Below are 20121 nucleotides of genomic sequence, written 5' to 3' on the forward strand. Positions count from 1 at the left end.
CAGACGGGACACCTAGATGTCGCCTGAGTCTTCTCTCTCTCACTCCCCCCTCCCCCCCGAAGCAAGATGTCAGTAATTCCTACTGGCTCCAGAACTAGTCCCCCTTCTCATCCACCTCCCCCACCTCCTCCCTGAGGTGTTTCAAGCCTGGGTCATGGCTGTCATCTCTTACTGGTCTCCCTGTTCCTGCTGAGACCCCGCAGTCAGTTCTCCAGGAGAAGTGGAGCAGTGCCGTTAGCCTGGACCTCAGTCCTTTCTGCTCAGAACATTCTCGTGGTCTCATCTCAGAGTGAAGCTGAGGCCCCCGAGCCCTAGTCTGGCTTCTCATCCACAGCTCACACCCTCGGCCTCATTGTGTGGCCATCTCTCATCTCCTGGACACAACACTCACACTCACACACACACTCAAACACACCATGAAGAGACCCACGTGCACACAAGCAGACACACGTATACACACAGGCACTTATATTAGGACTTACAGATGCTCAAATGCACAGACACGCAGGCACCAAAAGACACAGCACACAACACACACTCATGCCCTTGGGCACAAGACAGACACGCAGACACACCAACACACACTAAGAGTCATAGGAAGTCACACCCTGGTCACCACCACCTCTTCTTTACCAGCTTGAGGTAAGGAGCTTTGGCAAGAAGAGAGAGGGCTAATGTTTTAAGGACAACCGGACTATATGATGATCTTTTACTTTCATCTAGTTGGTTTCACTTTTTCTATTTCATATTCAGTGCTCCCATTTCATTTAGTTTGTGTTTTCCAATTTCTCCATCTCTTCTTTTTTTTTTTTTGATGTTCTTTCTCAAGCCTTTATCAAGCATAGTAGAAAAACTTTTGTATACATATATATATAAATATAATATAATATATACATTTTAGAAAACTTACTAATTTTTGCCTAACTAAAAAAATTATGACATTTTGATTTCACTTGTTTGACTTATGTATGAATAGAATGCTAGATTTCTAATTAAAAAATAGATATGCAACAAGCAAAAAAAGTTTACTGTATAGTACAGGGAACTATAGTTGATATCTTGTAATAACCTATAATGGAAAATAATTTCAAAAATAATATGTGTGTATATGTATAACTGAATCACTTTGTTGTGCACCTGAAACATTGTTAGTCAACTAGACTTCAATAAAATATGTATATTTTTTTAAAAAAGAAGAAGAGAGAGGGCTAAGGAGGTGCCACACAGCAGACCTAGCTGACAGCCCCATGGAGCTGCTTGGAAAAAACAGACTGGTCACCATGACTTTGTGGGTAAGTTAGTGATAGGTGGGCAAGGCCTGTATTAGCTGCACCTTCGTGGGGCCCAGAAGTCCAATGACTCGGGGTGATGACTGAGACCAGCTAAGGGTGTCCCTCTTTGGACTCTGTGGCTGTGGAGAAGCTAGGGACCCCATTGAATACCCACAGAGACTGGGCAGTAAGAGCATTCATTCATTCACTCACTCATTTGTCCTATCAGATATTAATTCGGTGCTTTCCTTCTGCCCTGTCCTCCAAGAGGCATTGAACTTGCCTGAAGCTTGGTCTGCTGGCTTGAGAGCAAGTGAGTCCCACTTTCTCTGCCAGCCCAGGAGATGAGCTCTGTGCCCCTGGTCAGTCATGCCCTCCTGGCATCCTCCACCTCCCTCTCTGCTCCAGATCTTCCATCCAACTGGTGGATCAAGGATAGCAGGGTTACCCAGGCCACCTCACTGGCCACCTGTCCTCAGCTCCTTCCCTGGGGCTCCTCCTCTGCCTGACCTCCGAGCCTTGGGGTCCTGAGGCTCAGATCCTGAACCTCTTCTCTCTCTGCACCACTCTCTTGGTGCCGTCATCAAGTCTCATGGTGCTAAATATGGTCCCCATTCTGACTTCTCTCAGATTCCTGTCTCAGGCCAGGCCCCGCCCTGTGAGTCTCAGGCTCCAGGTCACCTTCCCAGGGAGTCCGTGGGCCTCTTTAACTTATCGTGGCCGATACTAAGAATCCATCCTTCACCATCCCAACCTGCTCCCTCCATGGGCACAAACCTTGGAGTCATCCTTTATCCTTTCCTGTCCTTGGAAATCCATGTGCAACCTTTCAGAAGATCCTATATGCAGACCCTTGGGAATATTTTCAGGCTCTGACCCCTTCCCAGCTCCTTCACTGCCACCACCTGCATTCAAGCTGCTGTCATCTCTTGTCTGGATGATTGATCGTAACAGGCTCCTGGCTTTTTGCTTGTTTCCTCCATCAGAGTGTAACTTTTATGAAGGCACTTTCTTTATTTTGTCCACCCTTGAGTCCCCATACCATCAACAGTGCCCTATACATAGTAATAGTGAACATCTCCTGAGTGAATGAATAAATGGATGAATGCTTCTAGAGTCCAAGTCTCTGTATTGGTGCCACATTCTCTAGGGAACACTTCTGGAATGATGGCCTCCAGTCTGGGTTAGGCACCAGGCTTCCTCAGCAACCCCCATCACCTTCTTTAGCTGCTTGAGGCATCTAGGTTAGGTTCTTGGGCCTGTCAAGCCACGTGGCAGGTGAACTGAAGGTTTAACAGACCAGAACAGGTTGGGGCAGGGTAAGTTGAGTCAGGCCCCACCCACCCTAGTGCAGTCCCACCCATCTCCCAGGACCAAAGGCCCATCTTCAGGAGAAGCTCTGCCCACCTTCCTGGGCACCAGCTCCGCCCACCACACTAGGGCAGGCAATCTTCCTAGAAGAATGACCTCTGTCTTCTAGTTTCTCTAGCCAATCAGGTTAGAGGTTGACAGAGGATGATGGGAACTCACATCTTCCAGCTTTAAAAAATTGCTTCTGTTGTCTAACCCCAGACTAGCATATTACAGATCAGAGGTCAACAAACTGCCAGATGAGGCCTGTTGCTTATTTTTACAACTGCAGCTAAGTTTCACTGGAGCAAACACAGCCATGCTCAGTTGCTTCCGTGTCTGCTTTTGTGCTACAAAGTCAAGGTTAAATAGTTGGGACAGAGACTTTATGGCCCACAAAGCCTGGAATATCTCTTTTCAGAAAAGGTTTGCCTATTTATGTTACAGATGCTCAAAAAATATTGCTGGATTAAGTCAACTCAAGTCAGACTCTCAGAAACCTGCGCTGCTAATTTGCATTCAAGTCTTCTGTCCAGAAACCAAAATGAACCAAACACTAAACAATTCTTTCTTTAAAATTCGGGAAATGAAGGTATAGAATAGGTAGGAATAGCCGCTGAAGAATCCTATGTCTTTCCTTTAAAAATAGCGTTTATTGGGCACCTTCTATCTTCCAGGAACTGTTCTTGGTAGAGCAATGAATGAGACAAGGGTCCTGCCCCAACACTGGGCATCTGGCTGATAAAGTATCGCCCCCTCACTAGGCTCATCCAGTGTGGCTTTGCGCACAGACCCCCACTTGGCTACCCCTTCCACCTTCTCTCTCGGGTGCATCTCTGCAGGCCCCTGCCTCCCAAGTCCTGCTCTTTCTCTGAGGGTCCTCCCACTAGGCTGTGCTCTGCCTGCAGCCATGGACAGTGTCTCATTCATTCCTCTGGAACTCTCCAGCACTCAGTGCAGACTCTGACATACAGAAGGTGCTCAGTTTGTTTCTATGCCCTCGCCAGGCTACTTTGAGAGCCCTAGACCTGGTAATAGGGGCTTCCTTGGTGGCTCAGATTGTAAAGAATCTGCCTGCAATGAGAGAGACCCGGATTCAATCCCCAGGTTGGGAAGATCCCCTGGAGGAGGGCATAGCAACCCACTCCAGTATTCTTGCCTGGAGAATCCCATGGACACAGGAGCCTGGTGGGCTGTGGTTGATGGGGTCGCAAAAAGTTGGACAAGACTGAGCAACTGACACTTCACTTTCAGACTTCGTAATGTGGAGGACAAACGATCCTTTAGGAATTCCATCTGAGAGCAGTGTCATGCAGGAATTCATAAAGGGAAAGGATGAGCCTTGTAAGATATTCCCCCTTCTCTTTTAAAAAGAAACCTATGAGTGACCTGATGTCCCCTTCCTTTTTCTTGCCTCCCGCTGGCTTCATGTTCCATGGGCTTTGAAATGAAACCCAGATTTCAGGCTGACCTGAGAGCTGGGTTTGACGCGAGAAGTAATTATTGAAAGTGACAGGGGTGATCCATATAATAAAATGCTTCCTACATTTTTCATAGAAATGATCGAATACTAACCACTGCTGTGGGGGATGGGAGGGAGGCTTTGGCTGGGGAAGGGCACTTGAGAGCAGAAGGGGCTGGGGGCGGGGGCAGGGAGGGGTGCTCCTGGGAGGAGAGCAAACTGCCTTCGGAAGTGCTATCTGAGAGCTTCCTACAGAGCTTTCAGCCACTTCTGCTGGGGCAGCTTTGCAGTCCCATGCATAAAGGACCCTCAGCCTCTCTTCTGGAAATCCTTTTCTCCCGGAACATTTTACGTTGTTAGTTTTCACTGCTTCTTGAGAGATTTTCTTTGGGTCTCAAAATGCTTTCTCTTGATACTATGTCTCAGGTGGATTTAAGATCACAGCTATTACATCAGGATTTAACTTTGACTTGACTTGTGGGGAAAGAAAAAGATAATCTCATTGTTTCAGTAGAAGTTCCAGTCTGGCACTGCCTGGTGAGTCTCCTCTCCTCATTGGATTGTTCAGGAAATATATACGGAGTACTTTCTATGTGCCGGGCACTGGGCTGGGAATATAATGATGAATGAGATAGGTAGAGTTCTATCAGAGTTCTAGTGGAGTTGGCAACACTGTAAGGGAGCTGGTTGCTCAACTAGACATGGACCCAACAGCGTGATAAAGATGCTAGGCTCTGGGAACCCCTTCAGGGGCCTAGAGGACTTCTTGGAGAAGGTGTTGTTTCACCGGAAACCTGGAAAATGTGTAGGAACTTGCCATCAAAGAGGGGAGGAAGGGCGTTGCAGGTAGAGGGAAATAGCACACATGAAGGTTTGGCCATGGAAAGGGGGGAAGATAGAAGGCTCAGCTTTTTCTTGCCCTCTGCAGTGACAGAGACCTCTAGATAGTTCTGGCCTTTGACTCTTAAAGGATGGAGGGGCAGGACCTATCACCAGGAGAGAGATAAAAAAGTTGCATCCACTCACGGAGGAAATATTCTGCTGTGTCAGCTTCGTAATCTGCATCCTCTGGGAAGTGATCGATTTGCTTGCAGAGACCTTTGAAGTTCCCTGGAAAACAAGGGAAGAAAGTGCTCGTGAGACATCCAAATCTCCAGGGACTCAGCGCCCACTGGCCTCTTCCTGACTTCTCGTTCTTCTGAAGCTGGCTCAGCCCTCTCCCTGACTTCCCCCCTCCCCTCCAAGGAAGGTATCGCTTTGTCTGTTTGGACATCTGCCCAGTGAATCAAAACACACGCACCCGCGGTGCTGCAGAGAGGATCTAAGGCTTAAGACTTCAAAACCCAGGCTTCCATCTCTGCATTGAGGCTTCTGAGGATTAGCTGAGGCTTGGCGGGCGGTGGAGGTTTGAATCTGGGCTGGGGACTGCCACAGAGGAGACTGGTGAATACCAGCTACCAGCGTGCCTGCCTCTGTGCCCCAGCTCAGCTGGGAGTCACCTTGTGTTTTACATGCAAGAAAGTTGATTGCTTTCCAAAGAGGGTAGACCCCAGACCGAGGCTGACAAACATTCCCACAGCCCTTTAGATGAGTTTGCAAAGCATTTTCCCATCTGCAATTGCATGGAATTCACTGTATGGAGCCCACGAAAGTTCTGCAATACTCCTAGGGTTGAACACCCCACCCTGGCCTGGGTCACTGGCCAGATTTGTGGACTATGACTCAACCTGTGAGAAGAGTAATAGCATCTCCATTTTATAAATGAAGAAACTGAGACTCAGGGAGACTGGATACAAGTGTGCTTACATGACTATTTTAGGTATTTCTAGCTATTATATTATATAGGTAATTCTATACTACATATTACAGAGAAGATGGTTGATCCTTACCCTACAACCCTCCCTTAACTCTCTCTGTGCTAATTCAAATGACTGACTAAGTGCTCATGGACAGGAAATGATGGAATATGGGCTCAAACAAAGACTTTTTGGTTCTAAAACTTTCCTTGGTGATTGTTGAGAAGGTGAGAGCCAGCTCAGATGAGAACCCCTAGCCCAGTGTCCAGCAGATCCCCAGCAGTGATCCCTAAATGAATGAGTGAACTACTGAATGTGATCTTCATAAACACTCATGTGGAGAATAGAATTTACAAGCATGGCTGCTTCATGACAACAGAGACTTTTGTCTGTTTCATTCACCATTGTGTCCCAAGCACCAGCACAGGCACGATGGATGTTGTCTGACTTTCTCTGAATGATCGGACACTCGAAACTGTGCAGGGAGATATGGCAACAGTGGGTGAGAGGCAGGTTCTGCAGCTGGCCTGCCAGGGTTTCGTTCAGCTTCACGGAGATGCCTCAGCTTCCTCATCAGAAAGCAGAGATCCTAGCGATTCTTCCTTTGTCGATTGTTGTGGGGATGACATGAGCTAACACATCTAAAGCGCTCAGAGCAGTGCCTGGCACATTAGTAAATGTGCTGGGGGTATTGAGTGAGAGAGAAATGAACCTTAACTACATTTAGCCCCTGACATTCAGGATTTTCTTGTGATAGAAGCTAATGCCACCTAATTAATACAGTCCTTAGTATGTGTGAACAATGTCTTTTCTTGTAGGATCCTGAGCCTTGTAGCCCATAGAGTAGGTTTCATTATGTACTATAGGTATTATTTGGGAATATTAAGTCATTATTACACATATACACAGCTGTATATATCATACAGCTAGATATACAGGATGTGCTCAGTTGCTCAGTTGTGTCTGAGTCTTTGCAATCCCATGGACTGCAGCCCACCAGGCTCCTCTGTCCACAGGGATTCTTCAGGCAAGAACACTGGAGTGGGTTGCCATGCCTCCTCCAGGGGGTTTTCCCAACCCAGGGATCGAACCCAGGTCTCCCGCATTGCAGGTGGTACAGGTATGCTTACAATGTAACTGTATTTCTAGCCATTATAATATGTATAGGTAACACTGGGGATCCTAGGTGGCGCTAGTGGTAAAGAATCCGCCTGCCAAGGCAGGGATAAAGGAGACATGGGTTCCATCCCTGGGTTGGGAAGATATCCTAGAGGAGGGCATGACAACCCATTCCAACATTTTTGCCAAGAGCATACCATGGACAGAGGAACGTGGCGGGCTACAGTCCACAGGATTGCAGAGTCGGACATGACTGACGCGACTTAGCATGCACGCATAGGTAGTTCTGTACTACATATAACAGAGAAGATGGTTGATCCTTACCCTACAACCCCCACCTCCCCTTAACTGTATCTCTGCCAAATTCACTTCCTTTCCCAACTTCTGCAAGAAAAGTGATTACCCAGAGCATATGGGGACTCCAGGTAGACAGTTTCTCTCAGAATGCTTCCAGTGGGGCAGGTGTCTTCTCTATGTGTGCTGGACCATGTCTTGTCTTGCTCGGCACCCTCCCCACCCCTTACCTTGCTGTCTCCCCCTTCTCTGTGGTCCTGAACACGTGCCCGCCCTGCTCTCAGCATCTTGGTGCATTAACCAGAGGCTTCCCCTCCCTCTCCTGGCTTATCCCCCATCCAGCCACAGACTCTTTTCTGGAGAAAAAGAAGAGTCTTCATTCCCGCTTCTAAGAGGATAACATTTACCTCCCCATTGGTAAAATCACAAATCAGTGTATTTGAAAACCACTTTGCAAAGTACTTTCCTTTTGTCTCAATTCAGTCTAACAAATATTTCATCAGCACCAACTTGGTGCCAGGCATCTTTACAAGCAATCTGTGCAGGAGGTGAGGCACTGAGAATGGTACTGAAGTGCCCCACGGCTCCTGACAAATTGAGGACTGTACTCAACCCCCAACCACAGGTGACGCCTCCACGTCTCTCTTCTAAGGGCCCCACCCTTCAGGCTTGTGGACCACTAGCTCAGCTGCTCCCCACGCAGCCTGGCCCCAGCCCCTGCCTCCATCATCTTTGGACCACTGGGTCCCAGCACAGTGCCCATCCAGAGATGCTTGTAGAGAGGCAGTGTCAAAGAATCAGCAGCCCAGACCTCTCCTGTGAGGTCCAGACCTGGGGATCCAACTGCCTATTTGATGTCTCTTGGTGGATGTTTTAAAAGTATCGTACACTCAGCAGGTCCAAACTGGAACTCATGATCTATCCCTCAAGCCTGGTCTTCTGGAGGCAACAACTAGGTCAGCCAAGGCCTCTCTGTTGCTGCCTCATGCAAGCCTGAGCCCAGCCATCATTGCCAACATTACTGCCTCTTCCCTGCAGGCTCCATCCATCATGACATCCTGTCTGTATTGGCTCTCAGAATCTTTCAAACCCATCGATTTTTTTCCCAACAAGAGCAATACCCACTGCCAGGCCACCCTCCTTGCTTCCCTAGATGACTGTGGTAGCCTCCCCACTGGCCATTTTGTACCCACTCTTATCCATCTTTACAGAATAATCATAGTGAGGCTTTGACAATGCAAATCTGTTCAAGCCACTTCAGTTTGAAGTGCTCAACAGCTTCTCGATGTTCTTAGGGAAAATTTCAACATCTTTAACAGGGCCTGACCCTTGTCTGGTCTAACCTCCACCTCAGCACACGTGCAGTCTCAGCTGTCCTTCCCACCATGCTCACTCCTACTATGGGGCCTTTGCCCCCTAGTGCCCCCACCATACCCTTTGTTGTCCCTCCCTCATCTTCTCTGTGCCCTCCTGAACTGTGCTAGTGTGGGATCTACCACTATTCTGGCTGCTCTGTGGTCACGGGAGGTGTCAAGGCACGAGTGGGAATGTTCTAGCAGAGAGGGAACACTTGATAACCCGGGGAGGGGTGGGACAATACAGGAGCCCTGGGAGAGGGGAGGAGGCCTGGGACACAAGTGCAAGGCTGGCCTCATGTGGATGATGGTGCATCCACGGCACTGTGGGGAGGGGGCAGTGTGGATGCGGATGCAGGGGATAGGTGGGCATGGTGGAAGCTTGTGATACTTCTCTTCTGGTTGCTTCTATTTTCTGAATGAAATGGGAAACAAAACTGTCAACTGAGAATGAGGAGAGGCAGGAAGGAAGTGAAAATTTTCTCCATGAGAGTGGAGAAGGAATGGGCCAGGCTTGAGACATGAAGTATATGTATTGGTGGCCTGACAGTTCCTCCTGATGTCCTGTGCTTTTCTCTGAACACATTTAGGATATGGAGGCAGTCCAGCTGAAAGGTTGCCTTTAACCAGGATGAGGGTTTGTGAGATGAATGCAAGAAGGGGAGGGGGAAAGGGAGTAGATTATGAAGATGGATCAGACTGTAAGCTGGTAAAGGGAGCAGTGAAAAGGCGGTGGGATCAATGCATTGGAAGCAAAAGGTGAGGGTCAAGGAATTGTTGGTGGGGGAGAGGGGGTGCGGGAATGCTCTTGGGAGTAAGCTGGAAGGGTGGGGCGTGGGAATCAGAGAGGTTGAGATTGTGAAGGGGCATGTTTGTTGGTAACTTCAGGGTGAAGGATAAGACCATGAACTGGGTGGCTCAGGTCAGGGGGAGGTTGGGAAGCCATTCAAAGTATTTAGCAAAGCTCAGACATATTATTTAGGTTGGTGCAAAAGTAACTGTAGTTTGTTGAACTTTGTTGTTTCATTTGTGGTGCTAGTGGTAAAGAACCTGCCTGCCGGTGCAGAAGACTTAAGAGATGTGGGTTTGATTCCTGGGTTGGGAAGATCCCCTGGAGAAGGAAATGGCAACCCACTCCAGTATTCTTGCCTAGATAATTCCATGGACAGAGGAGCCTGGTGGGCTATTGTCCCTAGTGTCACAAAGAGCTGGACATGACTGTGTGTGACTTAGCACACACACATGCCTACATCATTTTAATGCACATTTCTTGCTTTATTTATTTGCTAATGACTTATTGCTTGCTGTTTATTTTATATTTATTTTAGACCAGGGAAGTGATGTTAGACGAAAAGAAAATTTGAGTGATTTTCTTATTTGAGTTCAAATTGGGTTGTAAAGCAGTGGAGACAACTTGCGAAACCAACAACACATTAGGCCCAGGAACTGATAACAAATGTACAGGGCAATGGTAATAAAGAAGTTTTGTAGGGGAGATGAGAGCCTTGAAGGTGAATACAGTGGCCAGCCATTGGAAGTTGACAATGACCAAATGAGAGCATCATCAAAGCTGATCCTCTTACAACTATAAGAGAAGTTGCTGGAGAGCTCAACACTGACCATTCTATGGTTGTTCAGCATTTGAAACAAATTGGGAAGGTGGGTGCCCCATGAGCTGTTGTAAATCAAAAAAATCATCTTCTCTTATTCTATGCAACAACAACACACCATTTCTCTATTGGATTGTGATGTGTGATGAAAAGTGGATTTTATACAATGACCAGTGACAACCAGCTCAGTGGTTGGATGGAGAAGAAGCTCCAAAGTACTTCTTAAAGCCAAACTTGTACCAAAAAAAAGGTCATGGTCACTGTTTGGTGGTTTGCTGCCTGTGTCATCTACTACAGTTTTCTGAATCTGATGACATGATTATATCTGAGATGTATGCTCAGCAAATCCATAAGATGCACTGAAAACTTCAACATCTACAGCTGGCATTGATCAATAGAAAGAGCCCAATTCTTCACACAATGCCCAGTCACACATCACACAACCAAGCCTTCATAAGTTGAATGAACTGAGCTACAAGTTTTGCTTCTTTCTCTATATTCACCTGACCTCTCACAAACCGACTACCACTTTTTCAAGCATCTCAGCTTTTTGAAATGAAAATGCTTCCACAACCAGCAGGAGCAGAAACTGCTTTCCATGAGTTGGTCAAATCCTGAGGCATGGATTTTTATGCTACAGGAATAAACAGACTTATTTCTCGTTGGCAAAAATGTACTGATTTTAATGGTTCCTATTTTGATTAATAAAGATGTGCTTGAGCCTAGTTAAAGTGATTTAAAATTCACAGTCTAAAACTGCAATTACTTTTTCACCAACTATAATATACAAGATAATATAATACTAGCCTATAATATACAAGATAAAACCAAATAACTTCTATATAAAGACAAAACTAAATGTTCACTTTTATTTCCTATATACACCAAATACATATTATAAAACTGCTTACCAAGTTAAACATTGACGTGCAAATGATTCATCCAATTATTCTAATAGACTCCAAATCAGTGGTTGGTTTTTAGAAATTATTGGTGTGATCTTTTGATGATGAGTCTTTTACAAGCTAAATTATGGCCCTGTCTGGATGGAGATTTGACACAGGGAACCACACCAGATGCTTCTTGCCCTTCTCTGTTAGAGTAAGAGTCATTCTGTCTCAGTGATGGAGAGTTTTCTACTATCCTCTGAAGGACAGAAAACTAAGATCATGGCATCTGGTCCCATCACTTCATGACAAATAGATGGGAAAACAATGGAAACAGTGAGAGACTTTATTTTCTTGGGCTCCAAAATCACTGCAGGTGGTGACTGCAGCCATGAAATTAAAAGATGCTTGATCCTTGGAAGAAAAGCTATGAACAACCTAGGTAGCATATTAGAAAGCAGACACATTACTTTGCCAACAAAGTTCCATCTAGTCAAAGCCATGGTTTTTCCAGTAGTCATGTATGGATGTGAGAGTTAGACTATAAAGAAAGCTGAGCTCTGAAGAATTGATGCTTTTTGAACTGTGGTGTTGGAGAAGACTCCTGAGAGTCCCTTGGACTGCAAGGAAATCAAACCAGTCCATCCTAAAGGAAATCAGTCCTGAATATTCATTGGAAGGACTGATGCTGAAGCTGAAGCTCCAATACTTTGGTCATCTGATACAAAGAACTAACTCACTGGAAACACCCTGATGCTGGGAAAGATTGAAGGCAGGAAGAGAAGGGGATTACAGAGGATGAGATGGTTGGATGGCATCACCAACTCAATGGACATGAGTTTGAGCAAACTCTAGGAGTTGGTGATGGACAGGGAGGCCTGGCATGCTACAGTCCATGGGGTTACAAAGAGTCGGACACGACTGAGTGACTGAACTGAATTGAACTGAGGGACAGAAGATTAGTGGTGAAGAATGACTGAGGTAAACTGGGACCCAGGCTGTGGTGGGATGGATCCCAGTGGTCTCTGAGGTTGATGGTGATGATGAGGCTGTGAGCATTGGTTGGAGCATAAGGGGTCTCCAGGAGCACTGGGGGCTCTGTGGCCTAGGACTCAGTCTGACTAAGGTGGTGCTTAGGCTCATGAAGCAGTACCCCGGTGGTACTGCCTTGCTATTGGTAGAATTTAAGTTTGGTAGAACATCTATGTCTGCAGACATTACTACTAACAGTGAAGAGGGGTATCATCTTGTTTTCTGGATGCCAGCCTTGAGTTCTGCTGTATTTCTTTCTGGTTGGTGGCCATCAAGTCCAGGGATTGATTCAGCTTCAGGCACAGATAGATCCAAGTGCTCAAATATCTGGTGTCTCTCACCATCTCTGTTCATCTTTCCTCTCTCCCCAGGGTGGAGATTAAGGGATGACTAAGTGCCTGGCTCTGGGGTGGTGGAGGGAAACCTGACCTGATCCTTGCCTTTCAGGGATGCATAGTTTTGGGGGAAAAATAGATAGAACAGAATTTACTAGAATGTAATATCTCACATCCTATATTAGAGAGATGTAAGGCATCCGATCCCATTACTTCCTGACAAATAGATGGGGAAACAATGGAAACAGTGAGAGACTTTATTTCCTTGGGCTCCAAAATGACTGCAGATGGTGACTGCAACCATGAAATTAAAAGACACTTGCTCTTTGGAAGAAAAGCTATGACAAACCTAGATAGCATATTAAAAAGCAGAGACATCACTTTGCTGACAAAGGTCCCTCTAGTCAAAGGTATGGTTTTTCCAGTAGTCAGGTAAGGATGTGAGAGTTGGACCACAAAGAAGCCTGAGTGCAGAAGAAATGATGCTTTTGAACTGTGGTGTTGGAGAAGATTCTTGAGAGTCCCTTGGACTGCAAGGAGAGCAAATCAGTCAATCCGGAAGGAAATTAACCCTGAATATTCATTGGAAGAACTGATGCTGAAGCTCCAATAATTTGGCCACCTGATGGGAAGAGCAGACTCATTGGAAAAGACCCTGATGCTGGAAAAGATTGAAGGCAAGAGGAGAAGGGGATGACAGAGGAGAAGATGGTTGGATGGCAACACTGGTTCAATGGACATGAGTTTGAGCAAACTCCAGGAGATAGTGAAGCACAGGGAATTCTGGTGTGCTGGAGTCCATGGGGTCACAAAGAGTTAGACATGACTGAGTGACTGAACAGTGACAACAAGGCCTTGTGGGCTTCCCTGGTGGCTCAGTGGTAAAGAACCCGTCTGCTAATGCAGAAGACGTGAGTTTGATCCCTGAGTGGGGAAGATTCCCTGGAGGAGGAAATGGCAACCCAAATATTCTTGCCTGGAAAATTCCATTGACAGAGAAGCCTGGTGGGCCACAGTCTCTGGAGTCACAAAAGAGTTGGACATGACTTCATGACTAAACAACAACAATAAGAACACAAAGCCTTATGGGAGCATAGTTGGTCAGCTAACGTGTATGTTGCACAGACTGTATGCCATGTTCTGTGTGATCTGCTGAGGACACAGAGGAAAAAAATCAACTTTCTGTTCCCACAGAGCTTGCCATCTACGGGAGACAGAGAGGAGGTGCCGTGGGGTAGCAGGATGTGTGTTCTGACAAAGCAGGGTGTGTCTGAGAACACACAGAGGGCTGCAGATTCAGGTGTGTGAGTGCATGAGTGTTGACACAGGCTTCCTGACTCAGAGGTGAAGGAGTCAGCCAGGTGAAGCAGGCAGGTAGGGATGTGTGTGTGTGTGTTGGGGCATGTGAGGAAGCAGTGGAGGGTGAGAAGGGATTCTAGGAAGAGGCAAGTCAGGGAAGAGCAAGGTCAGGGAAGTGCTGGGCACACAGGAGCGGGCAGAGTGTCTCAGAGCACCAGGCGCTGGTCCGCCAGAGCAGGTCCTCCAGGGCAGAGTTGGGGGTAAGAGGGGAACCTAGAGGCAGTGCTGTGCTGGGTCTGGCTTACATCTTGGGAGCTGATTGTTAGTGTCTCTTCATAACTTACACGAGGAGCTTGAAATCAGCCACGGTGCAAGTATTCGCACCACGGAAACTGGCAAACACTACAAATCAAGGTCCTGTATCCCTGCACAGAGAGCCAGCTGGTAAACATTTACCAGCAAACCCCTGGATGCAGGGCAGTCTCATATGAGGGGTCGGCTGGTGCAAAGACATGATATCTTCATGGGAGTGGAGATTTACAGAAAGATTGATCCCAACAAGAAGGTTGGATGGGTGATGGTGAGGGCAGGAGATGGCTGGGGAGTAGGCAGGAATCTGATCCTGCTGGGCATGTGGTCCAGGCTGAAGTGAGGAGGGGGTATCTCAGCGCCCACTCCCCCCCACAAGCACTGGCTTTGAGCTTCTGGAGGATGAGGAGATGCGGGAGATTCTTCCACCATGAGGGCTTCCCAGGTGGCCCTAGTGGTAAAGAACCCGTTTGCCAATGCAGGAGACATAAAAGACTTGAGTCCGATCCCTGGCTTGGGAAGATCCCCTGGAGGAGGACAGGGCAACCCGCTCCAATATTCTTGCCTGGAGAATCCCATGAACAGAGAAACCAGGTGGGCTACAGTCCATGGGGTTGCAAAGAGTAGGACACGACTGAAGCAACTTAGCGCACTGCCAAGGGGACCAACAACTGTGAAATCTCTACTGAACCCCCACTCCAGAAGGGCCAGCAATGTTGTGCCAACCCCAGAGCCCAGAGACCTCAAGCCAAGCCTTGGAGGGAAGGCCAAGGCCTGAGTCTTAGGCTGCCACAGCTCTGCCTCCAGGAATTCCCTGCTTCGGTCTGAGAATTTCAGCTTGCAGGTATTAAGTAGTTTAAAAGGAGGTTTCATCAGCTTTGTAAAAAGCACATTAATATCTCACAACATCAACTGCTGTCTCATTTCTTTGAGATACAATAACCCCTTCATAAACCTGGTCATTAAGGGTTGAACAAGTGCTGTTTTATTTTTCCACATATTCAGGAGAGGCTGAAAGAGCAGCTCAGAATCTGGAGGCCCCGCGGAGGGAGCCGGCTGACGCACGGGTAGGAAGTAGGCGAAGTAATTTTTTAAGTGAAGCAAATGAAGGGTTTGGTGGGAGCTGCCGGCGCTGTGTTTTAAACCTTTTCTGCTCCTGGCTTTTTGCTGTGCTGGCAGGGCCCTCCCTGATGGCAGGGATTAATGAGACCCCGGGGCGGGTGGGCGAGGCGTACCTCTCTGGGAACCTCAGCCCCCAAGCAGTGCTGGCACTGGCAGCTGCTGGAAGGTTTGAAACAAAACTGTCTCCCCATTCATTCATTCATTCATTGAATTGTTTCCAAAGGCTGCTGCATGCTAGGTCTTGTGCAGGCGTTGGGTGGGGTTAGAGTGGAGTAAGAAGAAGACTGCCCTGCCTGCCTGCTTTCCTGAGTCTGTCCTCAGGTGTGCCCTGAGAGTTCACCTTCCAGAAGCCCTGGGTGCAGCACTGAGCACTTTTGCACACATCTCTGGGAGGAAGAAAAAGTGAAAGTGTTAGTTGCTCATTTGTGTCCGACTCTTTGAGACCCCAGGGACTGCAACCTGCCAGGCTCCTCTGTCCATGGGATTCTCCAGGCAAGAATACTGAAGTGGGTTGCCTTTCCCTTCTCCAGGGGCTCTTCCTGACCCAGGAGTGGAACCTGGGTCTCTTGCATTGCAAGTGGATTCTTTACTGTCTGAGCCACCAGAGACTATCCTGTCCTGATTCTTGTCAGCTGCTTCTTTAGTTCAATGTGATGTGGGGAAGAGACTGGACCCTAGAGTCAGAGAGTCCCAGCCTCAAAGCCCAGCTCTGCTAGCTATCAGCTGTGTGGCCCTGAGCAAGTCATATGACTTCTCTGTGCCTATTTCCTTCTTCGTAAAAAGGAAATCCCTGCCTGGTGGGGTGATTCTGAGGACTCAATGAGAAAGCCCCTTGTGCAGTTCCTAACTCAGAGCAGCACTCAACGAACATAATCCTTCCTTCCCTTCTTCTTCAAATGACGCCTCTTTCAAGAAGTCTTTCTTGATTGCCCTTAGTTGGAAAGACTCTCTCCTCTATGCCCCTCTGAAGGGCGTCTAGGTTTTAATGGGCATAGGAGTCACTAGGGAATCATGTTAAACCAGCTGCTGACTCAGTGGGTCTGGAGCGGACCCTGAGACTTGGTATTTCTTGCAAGCTCAAAGGCAGTGTTGTGAATCAGGGTCCCTGGTGTACTATACTTTGGGTTGGTTTTGAGTACTTTGTATCTGCTTTGATCATATTTTGTACTCTGATATCATTGTTCAGGGAAAAAATGGCTTCAAATCTGTAAGTTCCTCAAGGGCAGAATTTTCTTGATTCTAAGAGCTTCCATTCACATTTCGGGGAAATTGGGATGTGTCTTACAATTGATGGGTTCATTTACTGCTGTGTGTCTCTCTTCCCCTGAAAAATCATTATTACATTGATGGTGTGTCTTACAATTAATGATGATAGCTACACAACAAGTGTTTATTGAACAAATTGACAAATAAACAAATGAATCTGTGTGTGTGTGTCTATGTGGGCAGAGAGTATTCTATACATTTCCATTCTCCTGAACAGATGAACATTATGCCAACTGTTAGAATCCCTTGGGCACTAGGATCTTTTGTTGCTCTCTTATTAAAAGCCTATTTGAGGGACTTCCCTGGTGGTCCAGTGGCTAAGACTCCATGCTTCCCGATGCAGGGTGCCTGGGTTTGATTTCTGGTCAGGGAACTAGATCTCACCTGAAACAATGAAGATTGATCCCATGGGCTACAACTAAGACCTGGCATAGCCAAATAAATAAGTAAATATTTAAAAAGCCTATTTGACAGTCTCAAAATATGTGTATATCCCAAACCCCAGCAATTTCTCTTAGAAATTCACCTTGGGAAACCCTTGCCTGTATACATGAGGGGATGTGTATGAGAATGTTCCTAACAGCAGTGCTTGAAACAACACAACCCTGGGAACAACTCACATTTTTCTCATCAGAAGAATGATAATAACTTGGAGCATATTAATATAATGAGATATGACTCAGCAATGAATGGGAGTAGATTACAGCTACACTTGTCAACACAGGTGAATTCCACACACATAATACTGTACAGCACACACACAAAAATAGACTCACAGGCATAGAACACAAACTTATGGTTACCAAAGGGGAAGGAGGGGCAGGGATAAATCAGGAGTTTGGGATTACAATATACACACTACTGTATAGAAAATGGATTACCAACAAGGACCTACTATGTAGCATAAGGAACTATATGCAATATCTTATAATAACCTATAATGGAAGAGAATGTAAAAAAGAGTATATATATATATATATAAATATACAACGGAATCACTTTGTTGTATATCTGAAATGAGCACAACATTGTAAGTCAACTATATTTCAACAAAAATTTTAAAAATACTGAACATAGAAATCAAGCCATGGATAAATACATATGGTATGCTTTCATTTACACAAAGTTAAACCTGTACAACTGGACAATAGATTGTTTAGAACATGGGTTCAATCCCTGCTCCAGGAAAATCCCACATGCCGCATGGCAACTAAATCCAGGCATCACAGGTTATTGAGCCAGCGCTCTAGAGCCCCTGAACTGCAACTGCTGAAGCCCACGGGCCTAGAGCCTGTGCTCCACAGTAAGAGAAGCCACCACAGTAAGAAGCCTGAGAACCACAAAGAAGAGTAGCCCGCACTCGCTGCAAGTAGAGAAAGCCTGAGCGCAGCAACAGAGACCCAGCATGGCCACAAATAAATAAAAAATAAAAAAGGGAAGAAAAAGGAAACACGTGGTTGTAGTGAAACTGTAAAGTCAAGCAAGCAGTGATAAACACAGAATTCAAGAGGGTGTTGACCAGAGATGAGGGAGAAGGCGTAAGGGAGGGGACAGGTCAGCTTCAGTGTACTGGGATGCTCCATTTCTTAACCTGGTGGTCAGTTCACAGGCCTTCATTTTATCGCTGTTCTCTGTACCTCGTTATGGCAGAGACTACTGGCTGTTTCCTAACGTCCTGTGTTCTCCATCTTCCTATGTTTTGCTTGAACAGGTAGCTTCCCAGAATATAGACTTTAGTTCCCAGCTCTCTTGCAGCTAGAGGTGACTATGTGACCAAGCTCTGACCAATGAGGTGGAAGTGGAAGTGGAGGGAGCTACATCCTTCAAGGGATGGCATGTGCCCTTCTTGGCCTTTTCCTCTGGGCACATGGAATAGAGAGCTCCAGTTGCCATCGTGGACCATGACACAACCTTGAGGATGGAGAGCTGCATGATGGAAGAACCAAAGACATCTGGGCCATGCCATCAATGGAGAGTCTTATCTCCCAGACGTCAGGCGATGAGAGAGAAATAAACTATCTTTTTTAGTTAAAAAACAACCCTTGTTGCCAAACCTAATTGTAATCAGTGTAATCATGCATGTTAAAATAGTCTTTTATATGTATTTAATATGAGATACTTTTTAAAGAACCCTGATGTTGGGAAAGATTGAAGGCAGGAGGAGAAGGGAATGACAGAGGAAGAGATGGGGACGACAGAGGATGAGACGGTTGGATGGTATCACCAACTCGATGGACATGAGTTTGAACAGGCTCTGGGAGTTGGTGATGGACAGGGAATCCTGGCATACTGCAGTCCATGGGGTCGCAAAGAACTGGACACGACTGAGCTACTGAACTGAAAGCACACTTAGTGCTTGCATAGAGCAGGTTCTCACTAAGTATCTACAGAATAATTGAGCAAACGGATAAATTAGAAATTGTCTCAGTCTTCTTCACAACTCCTTTGCTCAGGATAAACTTTGCTCTGGTTCAGTGCCGACTGTGGCTATGACTAAGGGAAGACATGGGCGGGGCATTGCTGAGAATCGGGGTGCAAGTCAGCCTTAGACAAGGGAGCCAGGAAGGAGGTGCAAGAGAGTGGGTTTGACCTCACACAGGGAGAATGAATGGATCCTGGTGAAGATAAGTGAACCAGGATTGTCAGTGCTAAGAGACTGTGGACAGGCCTCCAAGGTGGTGGTCAGGGCCCTACACTGGGGGCTCTGTGTGTCATAGGCAGGGGTACTCTTACTGGCTGGTGGATTATGTGGACCTGACCAAGAATGAGAACCTGGGAGGATCTAGGTTCTGAACTTCAAGACCCCTTCATCATAATCTTGCATCTCTGTCCCCCTCACTCCATAGTGTTGACACTGGAGCAGGCTCCCAGGGACAGGAAAACCTCATACCCTCAAGTACCACCATGTGATTGAAAGCCTTGCCCAATGAGGTTAAGGACCCTCCACAGAGGTAACAAGTCAACCTAAAATGTACTCTATAAAGCATGCCTGTAGGTTTGGGTGTTGTCATAAGCCATGAAACCGTCCTCAAAAACAATTCTTAGTTCAGCTCCTGCTGCTAGAGAGGCAGGGAGGGTCAGTGGTTAGTCTCAGAGTCTGGAGGTGGGCAACCTGGGTTCATATCCCAGTTGTACCACAAAACCCCTCTGAACCTCAGTCTTTTCATCTGTAATATGGGGAGACAGTAGACCTATATCATTAGGGCTGTGAGAATTGCATAAAACCCTACATTGAGAGAGTTTAGCACAGTGCCTGGTACACAGTAGGTTCTCAATAAGTGTCAGGTGCTACTGTCTGGGGCCCATGCTGGGGGTGCAGTTGGATCACACAGTTCCTGCTCTCAGGAAGCTCCCGGACTAGTTGGGGAGAGTAGTGATTACTTTCTGTGTCAGGATTGCTCCCAGGTGGAGGCAGGCCTAGGGAGGATGGGAACCTGATAGGCATAGACCCTCTGGAACAGGACTGATCAAATGGCTCTGTCAACCCCAGGAGTGGGCAGACAATGAATAAATACTGTCATGTGCCAACAGCTCTACATTCATCTTGAGAGCCTGGTGGCGTAGTGGAAAGATGGCTGGGCTGCTTAGTGAGAGAGCTGGTGCTTGCGCCATCT

At 46.8% G+C, this 20121-nt stretch overlaps 1 protein-coding gene across 1 annotated transcript in view; it reads right to left on the bottom strand.

Moving 5' to 3' along the window:
- CACNG2 (calcium voltage-gated channel auxiliary subunit gamma 2) overlaps positions 1-20121 on the bottom strand; it is a 116920-nt gene that overhangs the window by 12716 nt on the left and 84083 nt on the right. Inside the window, exon 2 of the mRNA XM_081591434.1 lies at positions 5110-5193. Coding sequence (XP_081447560.1) covers positions 5110-5193 — 84 coding nt within the window. The remainder of the gene's footprint in view (positions 1-5109; positions 5194-20121) is intronic.

This window comes from Giraffa tippelskirchi, chromosome 4 (genome assembly GCF_054371585.1).
Source record: "Giraffa tippelskirchi isolate mGirTip1 chromosome 4, T2T-mGirTip1v1.2.pri, whole genome shotgun sequence".
Classification (NCBI taxonomy): Eukaryota; Metazoa; Chordata; class Mammalia; order Artiodactyla; family Giraffidae; genus Giraffa; species Giraffa tippelskirchi.